This window comes from Lineus longissimus, chromosome 14 (assembly GCF_910592395.1).
Source record: "Lineus longissimus chromosome 14, tnLinLong1.2, whole genome shotgun sequence".
NCBI lineage: Eukaryota > Metazoa > Nemertea > Pilidiophora > Heteronemertea > Lineidae > Lineus > Lineus longissimus.
The window spans coordinates 15840565-15866390 of NC_088321.1; the positions used below are offsets into that span (position 1 = coordinate 15840565).

At 42.5% G+C, this 25826-nt stretch overlaps 1 protein-coding gene across 2 annotated transcripts; it reads left to right on the forward strand.

The window, feature by feature from the left end:
- The first annotated feature begins 1943 nt into the window (after positions 1 to 1943).
- On the forward strand, positions 1944 to 25709 carry LOC135498879 (uncharacterized). Of its 2 annotated transcripts, XM_064789388.1 has the most exons (21): positions 1944 to 2200; positions 4552 to 4680; positions 4973 to 5051; positions 7238 to 7717; positions 9197 to 9670; positions 13521 to 13677; positions 14067 to 14198; positions 14377 to 14478; positions 16710 to 16899; positions 17124 to 17264; positions 17704 to 17889; positions 18257 to 18385; positions 18646 to 18917; positions 19232 to 19390; positions 19519 to 19632; positions 20031 to 20241; positions 20560 to 20699; positions 20992 to 21127; positions 22423 to 22545; positions 22727 to 22888; positions 23598 to 25709. In XM_064789388.1, the coding sequence occupies exons 4-21, from the start codon at positions 7435 to 7437 to the stop codon at positions 23769 to 23771; spliced, it is 3285 nt and encodes a 1094-aa protein (XP_064645458.1). In that variant the 5' UTR covers positions 1944 to 2200; positions 4552 to 4680; positions 4973 to 5051; positions 7238 to 7434; the 3' UTR covers positions 23772 to 25709. The 2 variants fall into 2 exon arrangements, with proteins under 2 accessions (XP_064645458.1, XP_064645460.1); XM_064789390.1 differs by lacking the exons at positions 1944 to 2200; positions 4552 to 4680; positions 4973 to 5051; positions 7238 to 7717 and adding an exon at positions 8880 to 8964.
- Positions 25710 to 25826: the final 117 nt, after the last annotated feature.

Sequence of the window (25826 nt, forward strand, 5' to 3'; positions counted from 1 at the left end):
TCATGGGGGTTGCATGGGGGTTGCTGTCATCAAGATTTACCCTGATAATCCTTTGATGAAACTGTCGAACTATGGGAATTCAGGCCTAGGTGTGAGGGGGCTTAATTCAACGACAAAAGATCGTGTATTGGGCTAGGCCTGAATTCTTTTTACTGCGAGGCATGGTGCAAAAAACGTAATGTAAGCTTTTATTTACCTTGCCAGATCGTTCCTTGTACTAGCATGCAAACGTATACAATATGTAGGCTGCACAATACGTTTCTATCGTGACCAACTTGTAAAACTTCACCTGGATAGCATCCTATTGCTTATCAGAGGAAATTGTCGGTTATTGTGCGGTTCTTATACGAGGGCCTTGTTTAAGATGAGCTTCATTTCCCGGCTGGATTTGCTCGGAAAAGTTGCTGGCCATAACTCGGAAAGGTGGAGATGCTCGGACAGGTTCAAACAGATTACATAGAGTGATACATTTATCCAGTGAAGACCTAAGCGACAAGATCTCACATACATTATCTCTCGTGTGCCCCTTGCTTTAGTGTCTCTGACTTCGACACACGATGTACTTGTGTAATGACTCCCATAGTGCTATTCATCTACAGTAGAACACCTCTCTATCAAGCACACTCTCTCTATTAAGGACACTTATTTTAGTCGCAAATTAGTTGTCTTCGTTGATAGAGGTTAGAACGAATGAAGAGAGGTGCCGTATGGGCGGTTATTACCGCAAATAAAGACAAACCAAAGCAAAGACACTTGTGTAGCATATCAAGGACACGTAGATTGATACTCCTGGGCGGTTATTACCGCAAATAAAGACAAACCAAAGCAAAGACACTTGTGTAGCATATCAAGGACACGTAGATTGATACTCCTATGTGTGCCACATCAAAGACATCTGGACCATACACCACATCAAAGATAACGATGCGAAGTCAACAGGCGGCGCCACCGTCTTGGGACAAGTAAAAACGATTTCGACAACTATAGGTTTTTGTTGATATAAGCGACTATTTTTATTTTTATAATCATTTTTTTCTCGCAGTGAAATTTTTATTAATTGATTCAACTTCAATAAGTTAAATGAGAAGAAAAATAAATATCTCGACTTGAAAAAAAAAATTTAATTTCAAATTTTTTTTCTTGACATGAAAAAAAATATCTTGACTAGAAAAAAATCATTTCGACTAGAAAAAAAAATCATTTCGACTTTTTGAAGCAAACGGCTTGCCATAGGAGAGAGGTGGCAAATAACAACAACGTCAACAGGCAGCGTACGGCCGCCAGCAATCTACAGTGGCGCCGCCTGTTGACTTCGCATCGTTATCTTTGACGTGGTGTATGGTACAGATGTCTTTGATGTGGCACACACAGGAGTATCAATCTACATGTCCTTGATATGCTACACAAGTGTCTTTGCTTTGGTTTGTCTTTATTTGCGGTAATAACCGCCCAGGAGTATCAATCTACGTGTCTTTGATATGCTACACAAGTGTCTTTGCTTTGGTTTGTCTTTATTTGCGGTAATAACCGCCCATAGTGCCGCTGAAGGCGGTTCAACTGTACTTAAAACTCTCACTTTCACTGGTTGTCAAGCTCTCACAACGCAAACTATCAGGTTTCACTACCAGGTAAACGCTGAACAAAAGCCGTAACGGAGTAGGCCAACGAATTAATGACCGCGTTTGCCTATCAGCGATCGCCAGAGCGTGAAATGGAACTGGTAACATATCATTAAGTTTTGCAGGCTGAGTAGAGTGAAAATAAAACTGCTTTTTGGAATCGGCACCGCTTTTTACAGAAAGTAGGCCTGAAATTTCAACTTTTTACATACAGCGTAGACCATTCAGAGTACTCGTGAGCATTCTTGCTGCACCCGAATGCGCACGAATACAATACCTTGGTGATAAATCACGTGCACACTCCATTTGCCACGAACCAAACAAACCATGGTCACTGGTAGTACAAATTTATGACCGTTCTCATCATTTATTGATAAACTCAAATGAAAGTGAATACAGTCAATACAATTATGCACAGGAAAGATGATAAATTTGCCAACCAAATACGTCGAGTGCGCGAGACTATTAGTTCCGTGTTATTCCGCATGGAGTCACTTCGCATCAACTTGACAACTGAATTGTGACACTTTTTGAGAAGCTTCGGAATTCTTGACAGGATCGCTGTCATTGGAATAACTAAGGTAGGTGACATCAACTTTATTTCACATCTTTCTAAACTGTAGCTTTTATTTTTTTAAATAAATTGGCCTTGGTTGATGCACTTTACGCACTGTACTTGTACTATATATTGTCAAACAGGCCTCAGGCCTATGAATTTTGTGCTAGGCCAATGTTGTTTATACATATGACCATGTGTTTAAATACACAAGGCGACTCAATTGTTGTCATAGATGTCATATTGATCTCATATACCGTATTTCATTGAATGGTAGTACTGTATGAGTGTCCTCCACTCAGTCAATATTTGGAGCGCCATTCATATTTTGACTGCATGACGACGAAATGATATTTAAAAGATGAATGATGTGAAAATAGTTATTGGATCTTTTTGCTCCAACTTTCAAATGACAAAAAGACGTTCACTTCAAAAGTTACTTCACAATGTTTTCTGCTATTTACGGAATATTGTGAGCATTTAAAGTAAAAATAAAATCAGAATTCATCAGGAATTATCGAAATTATCCTTTTTCCCGAGCCAGGAGTTCAATGGACCCTTTGCGTACTAAAACAACGAAAAATGGGTTTTTCACGCTAAACTTCTTCCTGCAAAGCTACCTAGATTCCTTGTCATTTAGACATCAATTTCATGTCCGAAACCACTAACTTCTCATAATTTACCGAAAAAAATCTTTTCCAAATATTCCTTTTTTGTTTCAATTTAGGGATTTGTCATTTGGGTCTAAAACAGTTTTGTCAAAAGTGGCAAATGCGATTTTGTGATTAGCCCTTGTTGAGGAAACCCCCGAAGTTCAGAAACATATCGCGAGAACATCCAGCTAATCTTGTAATCCAGAGTTCAACCATTCTGCTCAGGCGCCCCTCACTGCTACATTCTGCTTGAATTGACTTCTTGAACGATTTACCAAAATCCCCGAGGCCCTTTTGGTTTAAAAGATCGGAGGTCTTAACCTTTACCCTTCTGAATACAAGTTATTTCTGTTGAGAATTGGGACACGTGTAGAATAATAACAAAATGAAATAAAGAATTCAGTTGTAAACATATTTATACATCTGGTTGTTAAATGAACAAATTGTTAAAATCAATACTTAGATTGGTATTTTGTGATTTCAAAATAATCATCATTTGACTTAAAAACTTTATCTTAATGTGAAACCATGAACGAAAAGATCATATGGGTTGGCCTACAACAAATCGAATTGGTTCCCTCTCACTATAAATGATACGTTTCGGTTACGCCACCCGATTTGAAGGCATTCGGTTCTCCGTACCCCAAATCTTTCAATTTTCGATCTATTTGGCTGGCCTAAACCGCTTTATTAATCCTATGCGACATCAATCCTGTGAGACATCGCCAAGTTATGCATAAAATTGGATCGATAATTCGATAAAGAACTTTAAAGAAGAAACATAACACAAAAGCGAGGCAGCAAAAAATATTTCGAGAAACTCGCCGCAGGGCCGCTTATGCTAAGGTGGCTTACGCTGAGTTTGTTTAGGATTCGGTCTGTAGGTTATAGGCTTGTTTGTGTACTCTACACTAGGCCTTGGTACATATGGTAGCCTTACAAACATTGACTCATGCACCTCCATGGGGCACTAAGATTGCAAATATTTTTCCCGAATATTTAGAGAAAGTTTATGCAAACTGCTTACTATTAGCTGTTTCAATATCTTTCTGTTTTGGTTTGTTTTGTTGTATAACCTTGACGTAGGTTTCCCTCTCACTTCAAGGGGCGAAAAGTGTGTGTGTATGGGGGGGGGGGGGGGGTCATATACCTGTCTACTTGTTCTGCTCGTTCATCTTCAGCGGAACTCGCCGACATCGGGTTATACTTGGGTATTGTGGGCTTCAGACCATCACCGTCAAGCTCCCCCTTATCTCGCAGGTAAAAGAATGCAGGCCTGACCTTATACACCGTCTGTTATCCTTAAACAAAGCCCGCTCACACCTGGGCCTAAATTCCCTTTTTTCTGCTGTCTTATCAAAGGGTTATCAGGGCAAATCTTGCTTACATCGACCCCCACGAAACAGTTTAATGGGGGTCGATACGTCAAATAAACGCGGTGACCTCGCCCCTACACGACTGTCAGGCCATAAGGCCTTTCCCAATTTAGTCCAAAAAAAGTCGTTTTTTTTTTTTTCCCTAAAAGTCGCTTTTGGTAACATTACCAAAACAACTCGAGAATGCAACGCCTTAAACTTTAAACAGAGCATGACATTCGCAAATAAGTAACGTCAACACAGGAAACAAGTTTAAAAGTTTGTTGTTTTCAAAGAAAGCATAGCCCGAGGAAGAAGATTTATAACTTATGGCATTTTCGGATGATACATCCTTGTTTTATTTGCAGAGAATTGACAAAAGCGTGAACTTTCCCGTGGGGACATCGGGTGCGGTAGTGACAACTAGGAAGGTATTATCGTCAGTGACGTAAACGACATTCTTGTTGTTCATCCTTCTAACCTACGACACCTGCATTGTAAGTCAGGCTCCAAACAGTGCATTGCTATCCACGCCCTCCACGCGTGTTCCACCTGTCGACAACTCAACGAACTAAGCAATATAAACAAACTTACGCCTGTACCTAATCAATATCAAACGTAATCTGTCTCATAAAATCAATCAATTCATCGATTTCACAATAGCATTGGTAACTAATGCCATGTCTCGGGACCCCTAGAAACGGGAAGGGAGTAGCAATTATACATTCAGTGTTCGTGATTTTATTCTCATGCAACATTGCATTGTTTTAGTGTTCACTTTCTTTGCAGGAATTGTGACAGTGGAATGAACTTCTCATTGAAGATGGTCTAACTTCAGTTGGATTTTTAAACGGCGATAATTGAATTGGTAAGTTGATTCAGGTCAAATTGATCCGCTGTTGGCTTTCCTCGCTTTTTACGCTTTTTACGCTTATCGTTCTTTTCGCTTCGTTATCTGTTGCAGTGAACATGTTTCACAATCTAGTTGGTACGAAAGACGAAGTAGGCCTAAGTATATAAGTACATCAAACCAGAGCAGACCAGATTAGATCACATTCGTACGCGTTTACACGCCAGACCAACTTCTAAATATCTAAAAAAATGGAGATAATATGTTCAAAGTCGTTAGATTCGATATCGACAGAGACAATCGGTTGGCGACAAAAGTCTTATTCGGAACTTCGTTTCGATTTCGCCTAAATTATGACACAAATGTTGCCGAATGCTTCTAAAAATAAACTATTTTCAACTATTTTTAATCATGAGGTCAAGAGTTTACCAAATATAGTTTTTCTACGAAATCAAATCAAAAATGTCAACAGACGGAGACCATTCGAGATGTTACATGGTTGTGTGGTAAAATCTGCACATTTGGACCCAAGAAAAGACGCTGGCAATGAAGAGGGGCATACAAATTTTGGCCCGGGGATCAGGGCGTGGAGAACCTTTACTTTGTTGGGATTTTTCTCTCTCATTGGGCGATTTGTCTTAAAGCGGCGCCTGACTCCTCTTATCGATTACCAGTCGGTTCCCTCATAGTGGTGTGGGAGGATGGCTATCTGGTTCAGCGTTAGCTGCCCAAAGAGGTCTCCGGTTTCGTTTAGTATCCAGACATTCTACATATCATCGTACCAGATTACCAGCCAGTGGGTCAAATATCCGTACACTTCATTAGGCGATCAATTGGTCCTCAATATGAATATTATTTCATCGATTTTGCATTACACAACAAGTGTTCGATATATTGACCAGTGTAAGAGCATTATCGGCAAGGAGCGGTTTTGGCGCACTTCCTGGTATATTGAGCGATCGACGCCGGTGTAAAGGTTTGAATCGTTACGGACGACAAAACGAGGAAATACTTGTAGCAATGTCGTAAAATGGGATACGAATGACATAGCGCAAGTGAAACTAGTCATTCAAAGCTGACATGCATGCATAAAAACCCTAACGGTCAAGTTAGAAAACACTTGAAACGCCCGACCACCAAAGGACCAATTGCACTTGATCCATGATAGACACCCAGCGACTGATCTCACTTGACTGCACAGACAACAACACAGAGACGCTCTCGTGAAAAGAAAAAATTAAAAATATTCCTCGGGCGGGTTCGAACTCAGGACCCTCGCCACTTGATCCTTACCGCCTTACCCACCATGCCATGAAACAGTTGTTGTAAACAAAAGTATATTTCAGTCTTTCATTTCACGTACAAGCTTGACAGAATGGCCTCTTTCGTGACATCTGTACCATTTTCAGTTTCAAAGTGGACTTTAAAATTTGCCCTTTTACAATATTGGCCAAGATACATAATCAGGAGATGGACATGACACCCTATGATGATTATAGGAGCACGCAGCTATTTTTCGAGTTTTAAAGATGCAAAACAATTTCCCGCTTTGCTGGTATTAAAACCATGCGTGTATTGAGGAACTGTCTGATGAGGTGGCATTCGATTTCAAACAATGGCCGCGAAAGGTCGCAATGGCCACGTATCTGTGCTCTACATCCAGCGCTCTGTTTGTAAATACGGTAGCGCCACTGCGGCCTGCTGGTGGTCTATCAAATCTGATGGCGTTTGAAACATGGCTGACCGGTCGTTCAAACATGGCGGACGGGCGTTGGTGTTTTACAACTTGGCCGTTAGGGTTTTTATGCATGCATGTCAGCTTTAAGTGGTAGATTATTGAACGTATTCTAAAACACAGGCTTTTGGCATAGGTTACACATAATGTGTTTATCGAAAACAAAAATATATCAACAGATAACATAAAACGATTTAGTTGCGCCAATCATCAATCGTCTGTTATCTGGTTTAGTCTGTTTAACGACCGTCCGTTCTGTTCAGGAATAGCCGAGATAAACGGAATTTTCCCGCAACATCTGCCTTCCTAAAAAAAGTCCCAGTCTTAATGTTGACGTTCTGGATAAAAACTAAATCTGAAAAAAATTGCGAAATAGCGGAAAAGTTATGCACGAACCGTTAGAGTAATGATAAAATCGAAGCCATCCTTTAACCATAATACTCATTATTTCATTTCTTCATATTTGCAGATTTTTTGTCAACAAAATACAAGACAAACTTAATTGTGAGAGTTACTGTGTTGTGGGTGCGAACTGATCGGCTGATATTCTCAAAGTGTGTCTGGAATTGCAATATTATGGAACAAAGGCCTCTTATACAGACTTGACTTCGTGGCCTTAGATTAAAAAATCGCTATATAATTTCGTGATTAAACTACGGCTTTACGATGTCTGATTACAACACAGAGCACAGCCACGGCCATCGCGCAAAAGGTACTGCACAGCAACATCCACGACAGCATCACGTGAGGGGCCACAGAAGGGGGAGCAGTGATTCTAAGGATAGTACTGACTCAAAAGGGGAACAGCAAAGGGCAATGGAGGCCGAGGTGATGAGGATTGAGAGCGCTAACGATAGGGTTTCCGTGGAGCCGAATGATCCCGAAGATAATCAGGATATTCCCGAAGAAGACATCGAGGAGGAAGTCGATAGCGAAAAAGAAGATGAAGGTATGTTGATGCGTTGCTATTGTTACCATGTTTTTGTTTACAATAAGTGTAGGCCGGATTGATTGTTTCTTTTAGTGATGATTAATGATGCCTTATGATAGACACCCGAGTGTCCATTTAATGTAGCTATAATAGGTAATAATCGGATTGATTTCCGTTGCAAAATGACCCATTTACTACAAGTCTGCCCCTTTTATGGCCTGATTAGTTCTCAACACCATAGCCTACTTTCCTCAGCCTTGATATCAAACTGTGCTTAATAGAAGCCCTTTTGATGGTAGATCGTATTATGTCCTTGGCTTCAGATGGTTTTGGCTTTGAATTCCATGCGGGCAAATGCCCAGCTAAGATAATGGTGTTCCTTTACGTGCGTAAGCATTTGTGACTTCTCGCCCATAAATCATCAGTTTTGAGCACACGTCAAATAGAAATTCTAGCTTTCTATCGTCATTGGTATCAATACTGTAGCCTACTTTTCTTCATTTATAAGCGATATCACACTGCGCGTAGGTAAAAGCTTAGATTTTGGTGATAATAAAGCCCTTGGCTTTAGATATGATTTGAATTGTCAGAAATCACTTTATGGAATTTCTAAAGTGAAAGGTGATATTGGCCAAAAGCCACGCATAGACAGATATTAAAATGCTGCTCGAGAATTAAGTAGTATTAGGGGCTGTCTGCAACAGAAATGTATGGTACACTCTACGGTATCGTCTTGCCACTGAGGCGCCGAGAATGATAGAGATAAGAGTGTCTCATCAGCCTAACCAGGCGGTCCCTTTCATTAGATGTGACACTATATTTAACATACTTCACTTTTACCATATTTACAGCTATCTAGGTCTAATCTAAACGAATCGAATAGAAAAGAAACCAATGTTAACAGTCGTTTACTTCTTCGGGTCATTCATAACTATAGAATCATGATCGCTTGATCTAATGACGATTTATGGCTTCTGTTCATGATCAAATGGTCGTCAAGCATGGCGTAGCTAACCACAATATGGTCGTCCATCTGACTCAATTGAAGAGTCAATCTACTGAAAGAAAACAATCACATTATCATTTGATAGATGACAGTTATGTGCCTATTAGTCCAATAATAATAAGGATTCCGCATTTCTTCCGATTATTGTATTTTGGCTACTTTGATGAACTGAATGTAAGCTCTTCTGGGCGTCATTATCGGATATCGGACAAAACGCAGAATATTCTGGTGTTGTCTGCCGGAGATATGACAGAAATAGGTACTAGGTGTCACCAAAAAAAGATAATATAGTTTTGATCTTGAAAAACTTCCTAAAAATATCAATTTTCTTCAAATTTCTCCACATGTAGCCTCTTAGATCACATAATTCTGGTTGGCAATTAGTTTGACGCATTACCTCTCAATATTTATAATGGCGCCATACATTTTTCTCTACTTCTAAGCAATTATTGAAGATAACAACTTATCCATTCATCTTTGTTTTGCTTCAGGTGATCATCATGACTACACAGAAGACGAACAGACACCCCGGAGTCGCAGCGCCACTCCGACCGAGAGAAAACGCTCCGAAAGCGATGGCGACCATTACGCACTCACTTCATCACCAAAGTTCGCACCTCCTAGAAAAGAGAGTAGGGATATTATGCAAGACCCGATGGAAACGGACACTAGAGGTCGCCCTCAACCTAGAAAACATGGCGAATTCGATTCTGCAACATTTGCGTTTGACGTCACGGAATACTGTAATCAATTTTCAGACGATTCCTTCTTTGGTGACATCGATGATGACTTTCCTGTGGAGAAGATTAAGAATCTTGTGAATGACGTCACGAAATGCGTGATGCAGTATCAGAGCTACTCTCTCAAGTCTCAGAAGTACCTCGTGAATCTGCGAGAACAGATGAAATCGGTCAAGGACAGCATCCATAACCAGGTGATGAAGAAGTCGTTTGAAATTAGTGCAGGTGAGCATCTTCTTCTTCGAAAATGTACTTTCTCTCACTTTCGTTGGCAGCGATTTTTTTGCATATCAGCTTATAGAACTTGACTTTGGACATTTTAGCTACAACAAGTTTAATAAGTTCAATAGGTTCGAAACGCCTGGTACCGGGTAGGTATTGAGATCCTTAAATGGCGAAACAGGTCACAGCTAAATAGATTTCCTTTCGAGCGTTTCATACAGGCCAACCCCCTAGCCTTTGAAATATTTGATTAGGTCAATATTTCTTTTTAATATTCGATCGAATCGGGCCAGACTTTCATAAAGCTAACATTATGCTAAAGGCTAAATGGATTTTGTCAATCGGATAATAATGCATGGGTTATTGGGCTCCATGCGCACACAAAGAAGGCCTATGTATGCTTAATTTACCTTATCATCTCAGTGTGTTGACCCCGGGTTATAGGCCGATTTGTAAATGTTTGAAGCGCACTGTATGGGTTCAGTGGTTCTCAGCTAATGAGTGCCTCCAATCGGAATAATATTGAACTAAACTTAGCCTTAAAGGTATGTATATCCGTGGCCTACTGGTGGCCCCCATGGAGGAATAATCGTACACTGATGAGTTGCGAATATATTTCACGTTCAAGTTATTGCTAATAACGAACTTTAACTCTTAGATCCGCCTCCTTGTCATCCTTGTATCTTCTTATTTGATTATTATGCATCAAAAGATAGAGATAGATAGCCCTCTTAGGCTTATTTGTTGTTTTTTTTACCCTAGCCTTCATCAGCTAAACGGCAAAAATGGTTAAACATTTTTAATGTTTTCTTCATAGAGATCTGGAAAAGAGCAGGCAGTGTCGAGTTGTGTTTAAAATCTGATTTGGCGCATAGAAGCGGGTATATTGGTCAATACCGAGACGGTATAACTTAACATCATAGAGAGAAGGTGGTCCAAGAACTTCAATTATTCATAAAAGTAATATTTTCATTCATTACACCACATTTTCGATTACACACAGTGAAACTTAGTGAAAACAACGACTGAGATTTTTTTCTCAAACAAAGTATTGAATGTTAGCATAGACATACCAAGAGTGATTTGTATTTAAAAACTAATACGAAATGTAATGCCTAACATCCTTGACAGACAAGTTTTGAAGCGGTGTCGTATGTTCTTAAACCAAGATCGCATAAGAATGTCGTGAACTTCATTATCACTCTAAGCCATGATAGCCTTTGAGGCCTTTCAATCTATGCCGCGGTCTGCTGAAGTTGGAACAAGATTTCGAGATTTTGTATCCGGTTACACATGCGCAATGATAAGATCTCCAATGAACTCCTTCAGGCGCATGCGTAACCGGAACAACATCTTGAAATTTTGCTCCAACCTTTGCCGACGACTGTGGCACTGAGTAAAAGTTATCAGAAGGGTCCTGAAGGACAATCATTTTTGCCTGTCAAATAACAGTAGTTGAGGCCATTTATTTGAAAACCGATAGGCAAAACTAAACAAACTCACCAAGAACGCTGCCTTGAGATATCTAATGATATTTGCAAAGCATTTCAAATCAAAACACGCCATGTTTTATGAAAATCTATACGAAAGGGAAAACCACGCGAGTAAACAGTGGGCAAAAGGGAAGTTCCGTAAAGTAAATATTCGGCGTGATGGCGGCGAAAATATGAATAGAGATGGAATGATAATACATGTATGTGATTTTTCATTCCTGGCGTAGTCATTGTCAGAGCCGTGATATTTCAGTGAAAAATACTATGTGCGTAGTTAGGCTCTTTGCAATTGGAAACGGGAATTGGAATGCACCTTCTGGACTTCTTGTTGCCCCGGAAAACACTGGATACAATACTGGATATTGTAGATACAACTTGGTAGGTAATGTAATACTGCCTCAGTTGAAGCATGATGCCTAAAGAACTTTTTTAGGCCTTTGAATCGATTGGATGCAGAATCTGGTCATCTGGTTGATCTATATCACGTAGTGATGCTATGCTAAACTTCCCTACGGGCATGAGTGCCCCAGGGACTTTCAAGTAAAATTCTACTTTCCGATCAATTTCTGAGCAGCTTTCCATTTTCCATCGAAATCTATCGTTAGATCTCGACAGAAATGGCTTGGCAAATACTTGTTTTATTAGCAAAGCTTTGGGGGTGGCCTTAGGGCTTCGGCAAACAATAAAGTGCTTCAGCAAACAATAAAGGGCCTCGCTTGTACATTCTGCACAGACCCATGTACTAGTTGGCTTGATTATGGTTGGTGATTAAAAAGTAATAGCTCGAGGAATCTATTGTCCTTTGAAATGACTCATTTGATGCATACTGCTTAAAGTTTCATACAGATTTTATATGCAACACACCCGAGGCCTATTGAGCGTTGTCTCGTTACCAAGGTGACCGTGCCATCTTCGATATTGTTTATAGGATTTTAAGATGAAAATAGAAGTAGACTTCTGAGAATTATCGGTGCTGCGTAGAAATGAGATTTGATGTTGCGTAGAATTGATTGGATCATTTAAATTAGGAATAGAGTTGGCACGTAGAGGGAGAAAATTAGTTGGTACACTTAGTCGGATTTTTAACTAAGCAAGTTATTTCGAAAGCTATTGAATCACTATTCATGCTAAAAAAATCAAAACATTGCATCCACACATTACGTTAACATGCCCGTGCTAGTTTTGGCCTATCGACCGTCATGAAAGTTGTCCCGTGGGGGTCGATGTTATCAAGATCTTTGATACGAGAATAAAACAATGGGAATTTAGGCCTTGGTGCGGGCGGGCTTTGTTTAAAGACAATAGGCCGTGTATTTGATTAGGTCTGGATTCTTTCAACTGTGAGATGAGGGCAGAATGACGTAATGGCTAGCATTAGAAATTAAATTTCACGCTAGTTCGAACACACCAAACAAACAGCAGGCAATCACTTATCAGAACCCTCATGGGATGCACTTTTCATTGTCAAACTAGATCTCGAAACTCATATTCAGCAAAACCATTACATTACGACGAGACAAGCTTGTGATTTCAATTTGCAAATTGACATTTATTTTTCCTGAATACTTTAGCTTCACATCAGTATTATAAGGTCAGTCGGTTGTCAGGCATTAAGACACCTTATACGGACAATGTACGGTATTTTGGCGTGAAGTGAATGCCTGCCTGTGACCTTATATAGGTGAAAAAGAGTATGTGGTTGGTGTGTTTTATGTTAGATGTGTTTTATACCGCGAAACATTGTGAGTGTAGATGTACGTCCGCCTTTGAGTCAGTTTTATAATATCCCATTTTCGATCCGATTCATAGTCAAGAAGGGTTGTTTCATTTCTCCCGAGAAGGTGGAGGCAAGGATTCAGCTAGAAACCGTTAGTGTGCCTTGGCTTTCTGCTGCAGATTCGAATGTCGAATGGTACCATCAATTCGTTCTGTCAACAGTGCTAATTGTAAAACAAAGTTTGCGGTGTTGGTCCATGCATTTCCCGTTCCTGTTGCTTTGGCGACATTTCCGTCGAACTCGGTACACTTTGGTTTTCGTAGGATGTGTTCCTCTCAGTCGATCGAAAAGCTGAGGTAGTGGCGTCTTTACCTTGCCACACAGGCAACGGTTTCCATGCATGGATCATTGATGGGACGATGGATGGATCTATGATGGGGATCTCCGTCATCTTTCTATAGATGGGCCAATGGATGGAACAGTGATGATAAATCCCAGTCATAGATTCATGGATGGACACTTTCGCCGCTGTAGCAGTGGTACCCCGAACAGTTGTAGTTGTTTTTCGGATCATAAGCTTTGTGGAACAGCCGAAAGAACCTGTTGATATGCGAGAGTAATAATTCTGTAATTTGATTTTCAGAGGATGACTACCTGACGGTTGAGGAGCTAGAGTTAAAAGCTAAGATCGCACAGGTGAACGCTACATTGGCTAAAGTTACCGCAGAACTCGCCTTGGCGCAAAAGTTCTCGGCGGAGACAGAGCACGTGGCTTTAGAGGCTAGTGAAGCAGCAATAAAGTGAGTAGTGCTTGTTTTAAATCGTCATAACATAGCGTCTGTAAGTTTATACTGAAAGCCAGATGATTCGTCTCCCTTGTCAGAACCTATAGAGGTCTGCCGTACGTAGAGCTACATAGTTTTACAGTCACTCTGGTGGTCCTTAAGCCAGTATTCCTTTCTGTTCTTCTAGTAGGTGTCATCCCTAATGTAAGTCCGGGTCAGTCAAATTTGTCTGATTAGACATTCCTTGACTCCAAGACTCTCAGTTGTCATCAGTATTGCTGCAAGAGCTTTCTTGGGCGAATTAGTATTAGTGTGGCAGAAACATTTTCCCGGGATGACTGTCGAAGCCACAGAACGATTCAAATTGCAACGGGGTGATATGACTGGCGTGTTCTCCTTTTCAGAGCAGCGCAAGAGGCCAGACGGATACAACTGGAACTTGAACGAAAGAAGAGGGCAGAGGAAAAGGCGCGAGAGCATGAGATTAAACAAAAACGGCAGGAGGAGGAAAGACTGAGAACTGAGGAAGCTAAAAGGTAAGAGTCCACCTACTCGCATATCAGCGGAGCTTGATTTTAAAAAATTGTATAACATGATAAATATGATCGTAGTCTAGAATCTTATAAGAAGATTCTCAGTGGGATTTGAATCCTATGCATGTTTTACAAGTCAAATATACAAATAAATAATCGATTTTTGTCCCGTTATTTTAAGGTTGGAAGAAAAGAAGGTGATGGAGCAGGAGAGAAAAGCCAAGGAAAAGCGCATGGGGATTGAGGGGTTAACGATGAAGTGGGAACACTGGACGCCACATTGGTAAGGCTTAGACCCTCATGAACCGCGTTACAGGGGGGTCGTTATTATCAACCTCTACCCTGCTGACCAGTAGCATTTAGTTCTGCTTCTGTTTCTGTTTCTGCTAACAGAGGAGTAACGGCGCTGGCTGCTGCTCGGGCCCTCCTCCCTCTATGATGCCTCTCAAAGTTCCTGCGGTTAGGACGCCTAGCTCACGTTGGTTAAATAACCACTTGTCCCGTCCTCTTTCGTGTCTCCTCCATCCGTCTCCATACGTCCATCCTCTCTCGACGAGTCGCTCTGTCGACCAGTAGGTGGTGGCTTCAGCTATCTCTTCCTCAATGAGGAGCGATTCCACGGTGGCGATGACATCCGCCGGTGTCCGCGTTAGTTCGGCGAAGGTTTCTGCCATCCCTGCGAGCTTGTCGGCCCTCTCGTTATACTTGATTCCAGCGTGACCTGGGATGTAGGTTACCGTAATCGCAGCAGAGATGGTGTCCAGGCACTCCTTCCATTCGACTTGTACCTGGCCCTTTTCCACGTGGCTGACCAGGCTCAGGGAGTCAGTGAGGATCGCAACCTTCTCACCAGGAGTAGAGTTGCGCTTCAGCCATACGAGAGCTTCACCAAATGCCTCACACTCCGATCGATAGCTGCTGGAACGTCCCTCCCTGGCAGTGGACCACTCGAAGTGTAGCTTATTGTCCCTCCAGACAGATCCAGCCCAGGCAGTGGTGTTGCCCCTCACGGAGCCGTCTGTGGCAATGATGGTCGTGAAGCCTTCCTCCTCTAGCCATGCCCTGACAAGACTGTGGTTGCAGTCACCAGTAGGGTCGCGCCAGCTCCTGTCACCAATCTTCATCACGCTGAGGTTGTTGCCTCTGTCGCCTGTCCAGTTGATGAAATATACGTTCTCGATAGGGCATACATCCTCTGTGATTTCCCTGCCCGTGATGACCCAGGATTTTACAGTTTAAAGCCTCTGCGGGACGCGGATGTCTTCTTCGTCTTCAAGCTGTCTCCGTAGCGGGTGGGTTCCCGGGGCTATTGCTCGCAGGAACTCCCTTGCTGTTGGAGTTTTTGCTGCGTCGTGATGTTGGGTCGGCCCACCCAGAACCGGAGGCTCGCACAGGCAGTTGGCTTTGCTGCCCGGTCACGGTTCTCAAAGCTTCATTTTGTACTTGTTGCAGTCTCTGGAGTGCTGATTTGGCTGTTGGGCTTGCTATGTGTAAGCCATACAGCATTCGACTCTCAACAGTTGCCCGCATGAGGTTTGCAAGGCCGTTCTGCGTGACATTTTGCCTTGCTGCATACTTCAGGAGTGGTAATGCCTTCGCTGCTTTCTCACGTAATCGGTCCAGGTGTTTGACCATGGTCAGCTTTTGGTCAATTGTATGCCCAGGGCCACCATAACCTCCACTAGGGGGACAGCACCCCCATTGAAAGAGAGGGTGTAGTTGCTTCGGTTGACGTGTGCGTAGGTAACCAGCATCCATTGACTCTCCTCTCCTTGGATTGATTGGTGGTTGTCAACGGTCCATCGGTGGAGGGCGTTGCTCGCAACTTGTTGTCTGGCTACTGCCTCGGCTGGGTTGCTTCCTAGGGTTGCCACGATGATGTCATCTACGTATGAGAATGGGTCGGTCTGCTCAGCCATCAGTGCGTCTACGATGTCGTGTGTGTATACATTGAAGAGTACCGGGGACAATGGGGATCCCTGAGGAAGTCCAGAACTAACTTCAAACAGGGATAATGCCCAGCTGCCATATCGCATCTGACTTCTTCTGGCTCCGAGTAGCGCAATGATCCAGCGTATCATGTGTTCTGCGATGCCTAGCTTCTTGAGTTTTCTTGCTAAGATGTCAACATCCACCCGGTTGTAAGCGTCTTCGAGGTCATAGGTAGTGATGGCCTTGCGCTAGAATGTGGGTGACTGCTTCGATGTTGGCCGTGGTTGATCTTTGAGGGCGGGCGCCCCCAACCGCATCGGATAGGAGTCCTTCATTCTCAAGTTGGCTGGAGAGCCTAGCTGCTGCTATCTTCTCACACACTTTGACCCATACGTTGGACATGGTGATGATCCGGTAGCCTTTCAGAATGGTGTGGTCTTTCCCAGGTTTTGGGAGTACCGTCAGTTTGCAGTCCTTCCACGTGGAGGGTATAGTTCCTGATCTTAGTGCGTTGTTGACTTCCTCGACTAGGGCTTGTTTTTAGCATTTAGAATCAAACTAAATTCTGATTCTATTTTTCAGCCATAAAATAGAGCACGGAGAGTTCGACCAAGGAATCGGGTGCTTCATCAGAGGAAACCCAAAGTCATTGGACAACAACGACATCACGTGTCGAAAGTTGGAACAAATCAACAGTGACTTCCAATACAAACAAAATGAGGAGCTTGTCAGCAATCTGATCAGTCTGACGTCACAATGCCATGCGACCAAGGTAAGACCATTGAGGTGTCAGGTCTGTACGTCATCTTACTGGTATTAGGACTATCCTTGGGAACATGGACTGTCAACAATGTCATATCGAACCATACATGTAGCAGAGGTGATGGGTTGTCGTACATATGCAACCCCGCTGCGATAGATTGATACCCCGAAACCCTGTTGCCCTTGCCTCTGATCACTGCGGTCACAGTGATTGCAACTCATGTCCCTTTGCAGTTTGCTGATCCAATTTACATTGCGATACCTCACTGTATGTCACGTGTGAGCGGGCTCTCGCGAGAACCGACGATAAAAGCACAAATCAATGGAGAATGGAGAGAACTGGCCACGTTTGAAGTCACATTTGATGATTACCGGGTAAGTAATCGAACACATCAAGCAATCCTCAAGTGAAGAACACCTCAAAATCTTGTATTAAGACCACATCCATGTCAGATCACTGACTTGGCGCAGTTACCTTCAACTTGGGGATCTGATGTCCATACTAACCTTAAGTAGATGATGCCAAGTCTATCCACCTGTCTGAAATCCGACCCTTATGGACTGCAGATAATTTCTCGAACCAACGTTAACTGACGACTTCGACGACGGGTTCTGAAACTGATGTCATTTTTGGACTGACCTTGTTCGAGTTTCACCAGATGCCGAACGCGAACTTAATTGGTTTGGTCGGTATCTCTGGTTTGTGTAAAAGCAGGTTTCGTCACCCCTACGAACGACATCATACGAACTACGAAGGTCTGTTGTATCATCAAGGCGAACCAGATCTATCATAACTTACCACACCTTTTTTCAGGAAATGAAATTCGTGCAAGCGGAACTCGACAGACCAGCAAACCTCGCAGTGGTGACTCAAATTAAGAAGGATTACCTCTCGTGTCCGCGGAGGGGAGGAAAGTTGACGTCAAATGTTGACCCGAGGGTCACCTTGAACATCTCCAAGGGAACCTTCACGAGTAAACACGAGAATATCATGATCCAGGCATGTACAGGTTAACCAAAAAAGTCAACCGTTCTCATGGCGTCACCTCGTCATTTTCTAATTTGATATTATAGGCCGATCCCCTGTTAGAATCGGTTAACCATTGGTTCAGTCGGCTGCATCAATAATGATACGCGCTAACAGGCATGGGATTACGCATACGAACTGCTCTCGGTTACTGTTAAACTGTTAAACTTCAGAAATTCATTTTGGTCATTGCTACGTATCGTCCGAGTTCTGTGAGAACACTGTTTTCTTGTTCTCGTCATCAAGTACCGGTAGTAATGTTATCATAATAGTCTGCTTATTTGTGTTGATCAAGTGGAGACAGTCATCACAATTCAACCACTGTTTACCTTACCAACAGATTCAACCGGTAGATTCCAGTTCTGTAGCCGACATCAGAAAGCGAAATCCAAACTGCGCAGGTCTGCTAACGTCGTCTCCAATTCTGAGGTTGCGATGGCAGTCTGACGAACTGAGACACCCAATCAGAGTAAGTTCTCTTCTCATCTCAGAGCAGACGATGCCCTATTGTATTCTGACGGATTATGATATATGGTTGTATGGAGGCCAACCATCAATAGCGCATAGTAGTATCCTTCGTGTCCCTGACATTCCACCTATCTTGGGACATTTCAAACTTCTTCACCCGCAATTCGAGGCCAAATTTCGTTTGGTCATATTATTACCAACACCCTGCGCTGCCTATAGTTATGTTTTTATCCATATAATCAAATCAATCTCTCTCTGCAGTTCACCCTCCCATCCCCGCCAAACCCAGTAAAAGCACGAAAGCTCGCCCAACTGAAGAAGCTAAAAGAAGAGAAGATGAAGAATTCGCCAAGACCCGTCATCGACTTCGAGCCCGAACCCGTCAAAAAGAAAGGACGTGCCCCTCCGGTGAAGGAGAAAAAAAGCAAGATGGACCCCGCAGAGGCTATAAGACTGGCCATGTTGGCTGATCAGAAAGGCCCAGAGGAAGACCGGGATGAACCTGTGAAGAAAAAGGCCGAGATTACAAAATGGTGGGCATAGGTTTTGATTTTGTGTTTGTTACTTTTTACCTTTACTCACTTACAAAATTAGATCAACGGCTGTATTTTAGCCTTGTATCCTTAAACAAGCTAATTTTAATGGCTGTCACATGCTCCTGTACTGCACTTCAACCTTCACTGTAGTATTAGGGGAGGGGTCGAAGTTATAGTCAAAACATTTAACGTATCGCTATAACGTTTACCACTCATTGTTGGGCGAACAGGCATACAGCTTCGGGTAGACACATTACGTATTTGGGGAGTGAGGTCCTTGCCTAAGTAATTGCCAATATTCAATCTCGCAGGTATATGGGCCAGTACGCCGCTACCGATGATGACGAAAGCGACAATCTCTTCTTGGTGACGTTTGATGAGAAGAATAAATGGTGCGTGGCGGAGGATATCGTTGTCAATCAGCTCAAAATGGACCTATTGGAATTCACCATGCATAAACCATTACAAAGGTAGGGTGGTTCTATTTTGATCGTTTTGTACCATTCCAAGAGGTTATGGCTGTCTCACAACAGCATTAACCAAAGTTTTTAACCGACAGTTGTGACATGCAATGTACATTTTACTTACGCTTTTCTAGATTCATGGTGCTGAGGACGAAAACGACGATAGATGCTGCTGGGGCGAGGTTGATTGCCGATTACATCGATAACTATCTGGCGCAGAGGCATGTCAAGTTCATTGTCAAACAGAGGTAGGTTCGACAAATATTTAAGTATCTTTGACATGTGAAGGGACCTTTGTCTCGTCCTTTGGGACGACTGGACTACACTCTGCACAGACTCTCAACACCTAGACTACCCTCCTGAACAACTAGAGAACACTCCAAAGTTACAAGACAACACTGCCTAACTTACTTAGCCCTCTTCGTGCCAAGACAAGAGAGCTTATAAGGCTCCAGTCTTCAGTCTCCACCCAGTTCGAGCGGCAGCCTGTCTGTTGTTTCACCATTTCCCCCCATGTCACACCAAGCAGCCTCATCTCCAGTTCCGGCGCCAGGTCTCTTTTGGACGATCATAATTTCTATTCCTGTCGGCTGTCCAATGGGGTGCTGTCCTTGGCAGTTTAATGTTTCCTCTCTTTTATACGTAGGAGTGAGGAGCCATGTGACGTCAGCGCAAACTGCGTACCCATCAACAGATTTGAACGGGTCTCACGGAAGATTCTAGACGATGGGTATGAGGACGGTCCGGACCCGAGCAGTGACATCTCAGTCCGAGAAGGCGATCTGATCGAAGTGGGCTTCAAGGGAAATCTTAAGAATGAAGATGACACGGCGTTGAATTTCATATTCAATTCCCAGGTTGGTGATTGATCGTTTATGCTGAGGGCGATCCTGATGAATGACTGCTGCACCAAATGATGTTAGGCCTTTGGCGAGACAACCAAAACCGACAGTTGGCCATTCATTAACGGCACAAACTAAACATCAAAATGCGTTTTAGACCATTTTTGACTGCTTATATGTTTATTTGAACAAACCTATAACCACGAGAAAATGGTTGCGACTCCGGAAACCGCTCAAACAAAGCGTGACGCAAAGCCCCACGGTTTGAAACCATTACTACTTTGCACCGAGGTGTTTAAAATTTTAAAGCAATTTCAAACTTTCCGTTTGCAGCTGCCTTCCGGCACCTCATTCTTCGTAACAGAGGTCGATAAGTTCCTTCAGAAGAACTACCCCGTCTACAGAGGGTTGGTTCAGATGTTCAGGAAGACGACAACAGTCAAGAAAGTGGAACCACCTCCTCCGGATCAAAGGTTCGGAAAATGCTCGGAAAAGCTCAAAGCTGATCCGTTTGAGTTCAAGAGAGGGACATCCAATTCTTTTTTTTCTATAACTACGAAGTATTTCTACTTGAAGTGAGATTTTCCCCTCTCAAATGATTCCTATTGACCCCATGTGTGTCACTACATCGGCAGACACAGTCGCATTGAAAACGAGAGATCTTAGTAAAGTGACTTGAAATTGTTTTAAATCAAAGGATTTTTATTTTTACGAATCTAGAATATCTGAAAAATCCGTGGTTTACGGTATCGATTTTCATTGCAGGAAAGCGAAACTCACCCGGGCCCCGCAGGTCGAGGGGGATGACGAAGAAGAGGAGGATGAAGAGGAAGAGGGTCCGAAGTTCATCGTGGAAGAAAAGCTGGAGTTCTTGTGTCAGCTTCTTATCAATATTCCAAAGGTAACTTGAGCACTCAATCATGTCTTTCGAGATTAGGGCCTCTTGCGGTGGATTGGCCGAACTACGCCGAGTAATGGGGTCATCTCTGTTGTTTTCAACATCACGGCTGTCGAGATGTCGGAAACATCATAGGCTGAGACATAGGGTGGCCATTTTGTTGCCCCACAATTCACTTGACTCAGGGCAAACTGGGATGGACTTCGTGTGTGGCTGTGACTAAAAATCTGAGTCGGTTTTTGTAGCGACTGGTTTGGCATGTTAGCCCAGGATGCCTTCTATCACCTCAAACCAACCAGGACCCCCATCGATCGCGTTTTTCCCCGCCATTGTAATTTTAAAACGAACGAATAGGGCAAACTGGGGTGGATTCCTGGCGAGGCTGTGACTAAAAATCCGAGTTGTTTGTTGTAGCGACTGGTTTGGCATGTTAGCCGAGGATTCCCCCTATCACCTCCCCCCTCACCCACATCTGTTTTTTTACATCGAGAGTTGTTTTTTAAATTTCTTTTAGACCGATGCTGGATCCGGTGATGAGTTACAATTTGATATTTCATGTGCTGTTCTCATGTTTAAGACTGAACGTCTATTTTGTCATGTCCGTTGTGAATGTAAAAGCATTTGTTGGTCAAATGAATGGTGTGGACCTTGTGCCTTCGTGTGGTCTGTAAATCACACCTTTACGTACGGTCTTGCTTGGTTTTTATCCTAAGTTGCCGCCTTGGGTAATTTCATAGCTGTTTATCAGTGGTGTTAAGTCAAACCATACCCGCTTTTGAATCTTTCAAGAAATCTCTTTGAATTGTCTTGTCTTTGATCGAGGTTTTCTCAAATAAAAATTGAAGCTTTAGTTAAAGACTTCTGTAGAGATGGCTTCCATTGTGTTTTTGGCACAACTTTTAACTTTGCTTACTCACTTGCAACTTGTAGATATTTAGCCCGATTTACAAAATTATTTAATTCTATGACTTATTGTTACTTATATGACATTTGTATGTAGAACCAACCTTAGCCACTGCAGTCATCTGTTTTGTGCTCTCGTCCTGTCCGTGTTCGAGATGGATCCCGAAAGAAGAACAATACCCCCAAAACAGACCTAGACAGCTACCATACTTCCATCACCAAGACACTCACGACACCTTCAGTATACAGGAAAACCCGTTTAAAAGCATCACTTGACCTTATAGGAATTGACTATATCATACACTGTATTAAACCCTGAATTCTTTTAGCTTAATTCCAAAAAGACCCTTCAACAATTTATTCTCAGTAATGTTGATGTTTTTTTTTTCTTTCAGGAAAATCAGCCGCACTCCCAACCACTGCAACGAGCGCCTCTGACAATCGTGAACCAACACGACCCTATCAGTGAAGACTACCTCAGGGGCCTAGCAGCGGAGTTAGGAGACGAGTGGAAAAAGGTACGAATACTATATTGCTATAGAAACCATATGCCTTTGAATACAGTCGTAGTTGCAGACTTCGCCTCCTCACGCCGGCCTGGTTATGTCGTTATGCGTTGTGTCCCTTGAATAAACGATTCGTCAACCTATTTCAGGTAATATCAGTATCTTATATTTCCTTTTTCCATATCGGTTTAAGGTTGGACATTACCTGAACGTCCGGCGAGTGCGGATACAAGCTATCCTGTCGAATTTCAAAGCAGCCTCGGACACACGCTCCCAAGCTGAGTATGAACACGACGAGATGAAGTATCAGATGTTGACCAACTGGGTGAAGAAAGTCCCCAGAGGAGTAGACAAGGTAAGGTATATTTCTTTTGGCCGGGTCTGTTCGGCAAGCCGCTCGCCGAACAGGCATCTTTTTTGTCCTGTTTGGAGAGCCGCTTGCCAAACAGCACTAAAATGCCACCCTGTTCGGCCAGCCGGGCTTGCCAAACAGGTAAAAAATCTACCCTGTTTGGCGAGCTGGAGACTTTACTTTAATATTAATGAGTTTGGCTCTCCATTCAGGACAAGAAAAAGTCGCTGTTTGGTAAGCCGGTTTGCCAAGTAGTCACTTCCATAAAATTATTTTCTTTTGCCCAATTTAGTAATAATGGACATTGTTATCAAACTGTCCATCCGACAATGTTAGTTTCGTTTTCAACATCAAATCCGCAGAAACTGTTTTTTTCTTCAAACCCCATTGGGTTGGAAAGTTTACCGATTTCTATTACGATCCTGAGTGAGCTCTCCGTGCAGCAATCGTCTATGTGCGGACTGATGCATTAGCAATGCGTCCTTGGTGTATTGTTGAGAGCCGATTACTGCTCTAAGTCAAAGGGGCCATAGTTGCCGAGGTTTTAAATATTGATCATGCCGATCTACTGTCCTTGTGCGTATCATTCATGCTTCACGAGGAGACTGGAGGATTGATGTCCACCGGAGGTAAGTCGGCATGAATCGTAATAAGATGTAGAAACCTTGATGTTAATGGGTTAATCATGCACCAACGTCTCTCTCCATTACAGGTTGGCCAGCTCAAGAAGGCCTTTGTTCGTGTTGGCAGGCGGGACCTGGCCGAGGACCTCTTAGACATGGAGAAAGACTTTTTGGAGGAGAAGCGGTTGGCCATCCAATCCCAAAGGAAGCTGAACCGTCCACAGTCCGGCCGGCGGAGTCTGACAGCATCATCAGTGTCGTAGTACTATGCCGGATTCGCAAATATCTTTGGAGAAAAAAATTCTCGATTTGTATCGTACAGGGTTGCATATTAAGTTCTTAATTCGTAGAAGTCGGGCAGTTGACGACTGATATCGCGTTACCTGTTGTCAGAAAGGCAATGATACATTGTCTTTTTGTGTCCAGGGAAAAGTAGCGTATTCTCAAGTTCAGTGGCTCGATTCTGCTTGAGAATAGTCTACAAACTGCTGATAACTGCTCGGCAAAGTTCTAATGGCATTCAAACTGCAAAACTTTCTTTTAAGGATTCGTGATTCGGTCAGTACTTGATTGATACGTGTATCTATAATACAATATACCTGTAAAAATAAGGTCAAAAATGTCATAATTGAGTATGTTGGTGCAGGAAAAAACCAATTCATTATACATGTATTGTATGTTTTACACACAAAGTATATCTTTATTCATCAAATGCAGCCCATTATCAAGTCTGAGAGAAAGAAAAATCTAAAATGCTTGTTCAGCAGTGGGAATGATCTATACAAATTACTAGTACATGTAGTAGCAAAAAACCTTCGAGTAACCAGCTGGGTTCTCTTAGGATAAACTATATTCCGTCCATAACTTTATGCAAGTATCAATTCGTATCTTGTACCCCCCCCCCCCTCCTCAAGGGTACGACACCTTATCACCCTATAACGACATCTTAAGGCTCAAGCATCACCCTTTTTTCACCAATGCTACTTTTTCTTTCGTCAAGACATCACCATCAACAATATATCAGTTGTCACCATCATATAAAGTAACCGGACTAATTTTACTGGGTAAGGCTGTATGTTCGACAAGACATCGACACATTAGCATCCTTATTCTTTCCAGCTTCGCCAAATTTTCACTAAAGGAAATATAAACACTACTCAAGCATCGGCAAAGATTAGTGGTGATAGCCCAACTACCCTTGAGGGGGGGGGGGGGGGGTACAAGAAACGAATTGATACTTGCATTAGTCATAAATAAAACAAGACTCATTTGTATTATAGCTCCTTAAAGTCTGGTTCCACTAGACAAATTTACCGCTTTTGGTCAGCGCAGCAACAGACCTGTGCTTAGCCTCAGAATACGCTCTGGAGCTAACTGTATTTTTTCCGCTAGGGTGAGCTGACTGTGAAATTGTTCCAGTGGAATCGGGCCTTATTTACATGTTCAATGATGCAGTATATACGCTTGGTATATTAACATACCAAAGCGTATTACAATGCACCTTGCACAGATGTTCCGTCCGAATCTAGATGCCAAATTTTGTAATTTATTTATGTATGTAATTATTGTAGCGTCTCTAGTGCAAGTTGTGATTCTGCGGACACAATGTGGTTTCATCATATACATGTACATACATCATTCATCAAGTCCCGTAACTTATATTGGCCATTGTCGGTTTAGGCCATTTCGACCCCCATGGAAGGAGTTGCATGGGGTCAGTGCTATCGCCTTAGTGACCCTATGACGAGACTATAGCACAATGGGACATAATGCCCGGGTGTGAGCGGGCATTCTTTAAAGACAATAGGACGTGTATTGGGCTAGGTTAGAATTCTTTTAACTAGCTGCGAAGTAAGGGACAATATAATATCATTCCAGAAGTTCTATTATCACAAGCAGAGCTCGGAAATAAAAAATCTTTAAATTTTCGTGTGTGCACTGGAAGACTTCATCAGGAAGTGTCTTGGTTTTTGCTGATCGTCAATGTCGCTGACGTCATCCGGAGTGACATCGAAGATTAGTGATGATCACCTCATTTTCGGATGAAGCCTTCTCGTGTACAGACGAGAATTTGAAGAACCTTGATTTTCGAACTCTGGCGTTTTACTCTCGATGCTTTATTTCAATTGTATTAGTGGATTTAATGTACAAAGAGAGATTATTTTTATCCGTGGGAAATAAAGTGCAGTGATGGAAGAGTCTTGCCTGGTTATTCGTGTGCGTTTTTCGTGTCAACACTTTTAAAGATGGTCATTTTTCCAAATATCAACCAAACGACAGGCGGACCTGACGCCTCAATGTTCGAAAAAAGAAATTGA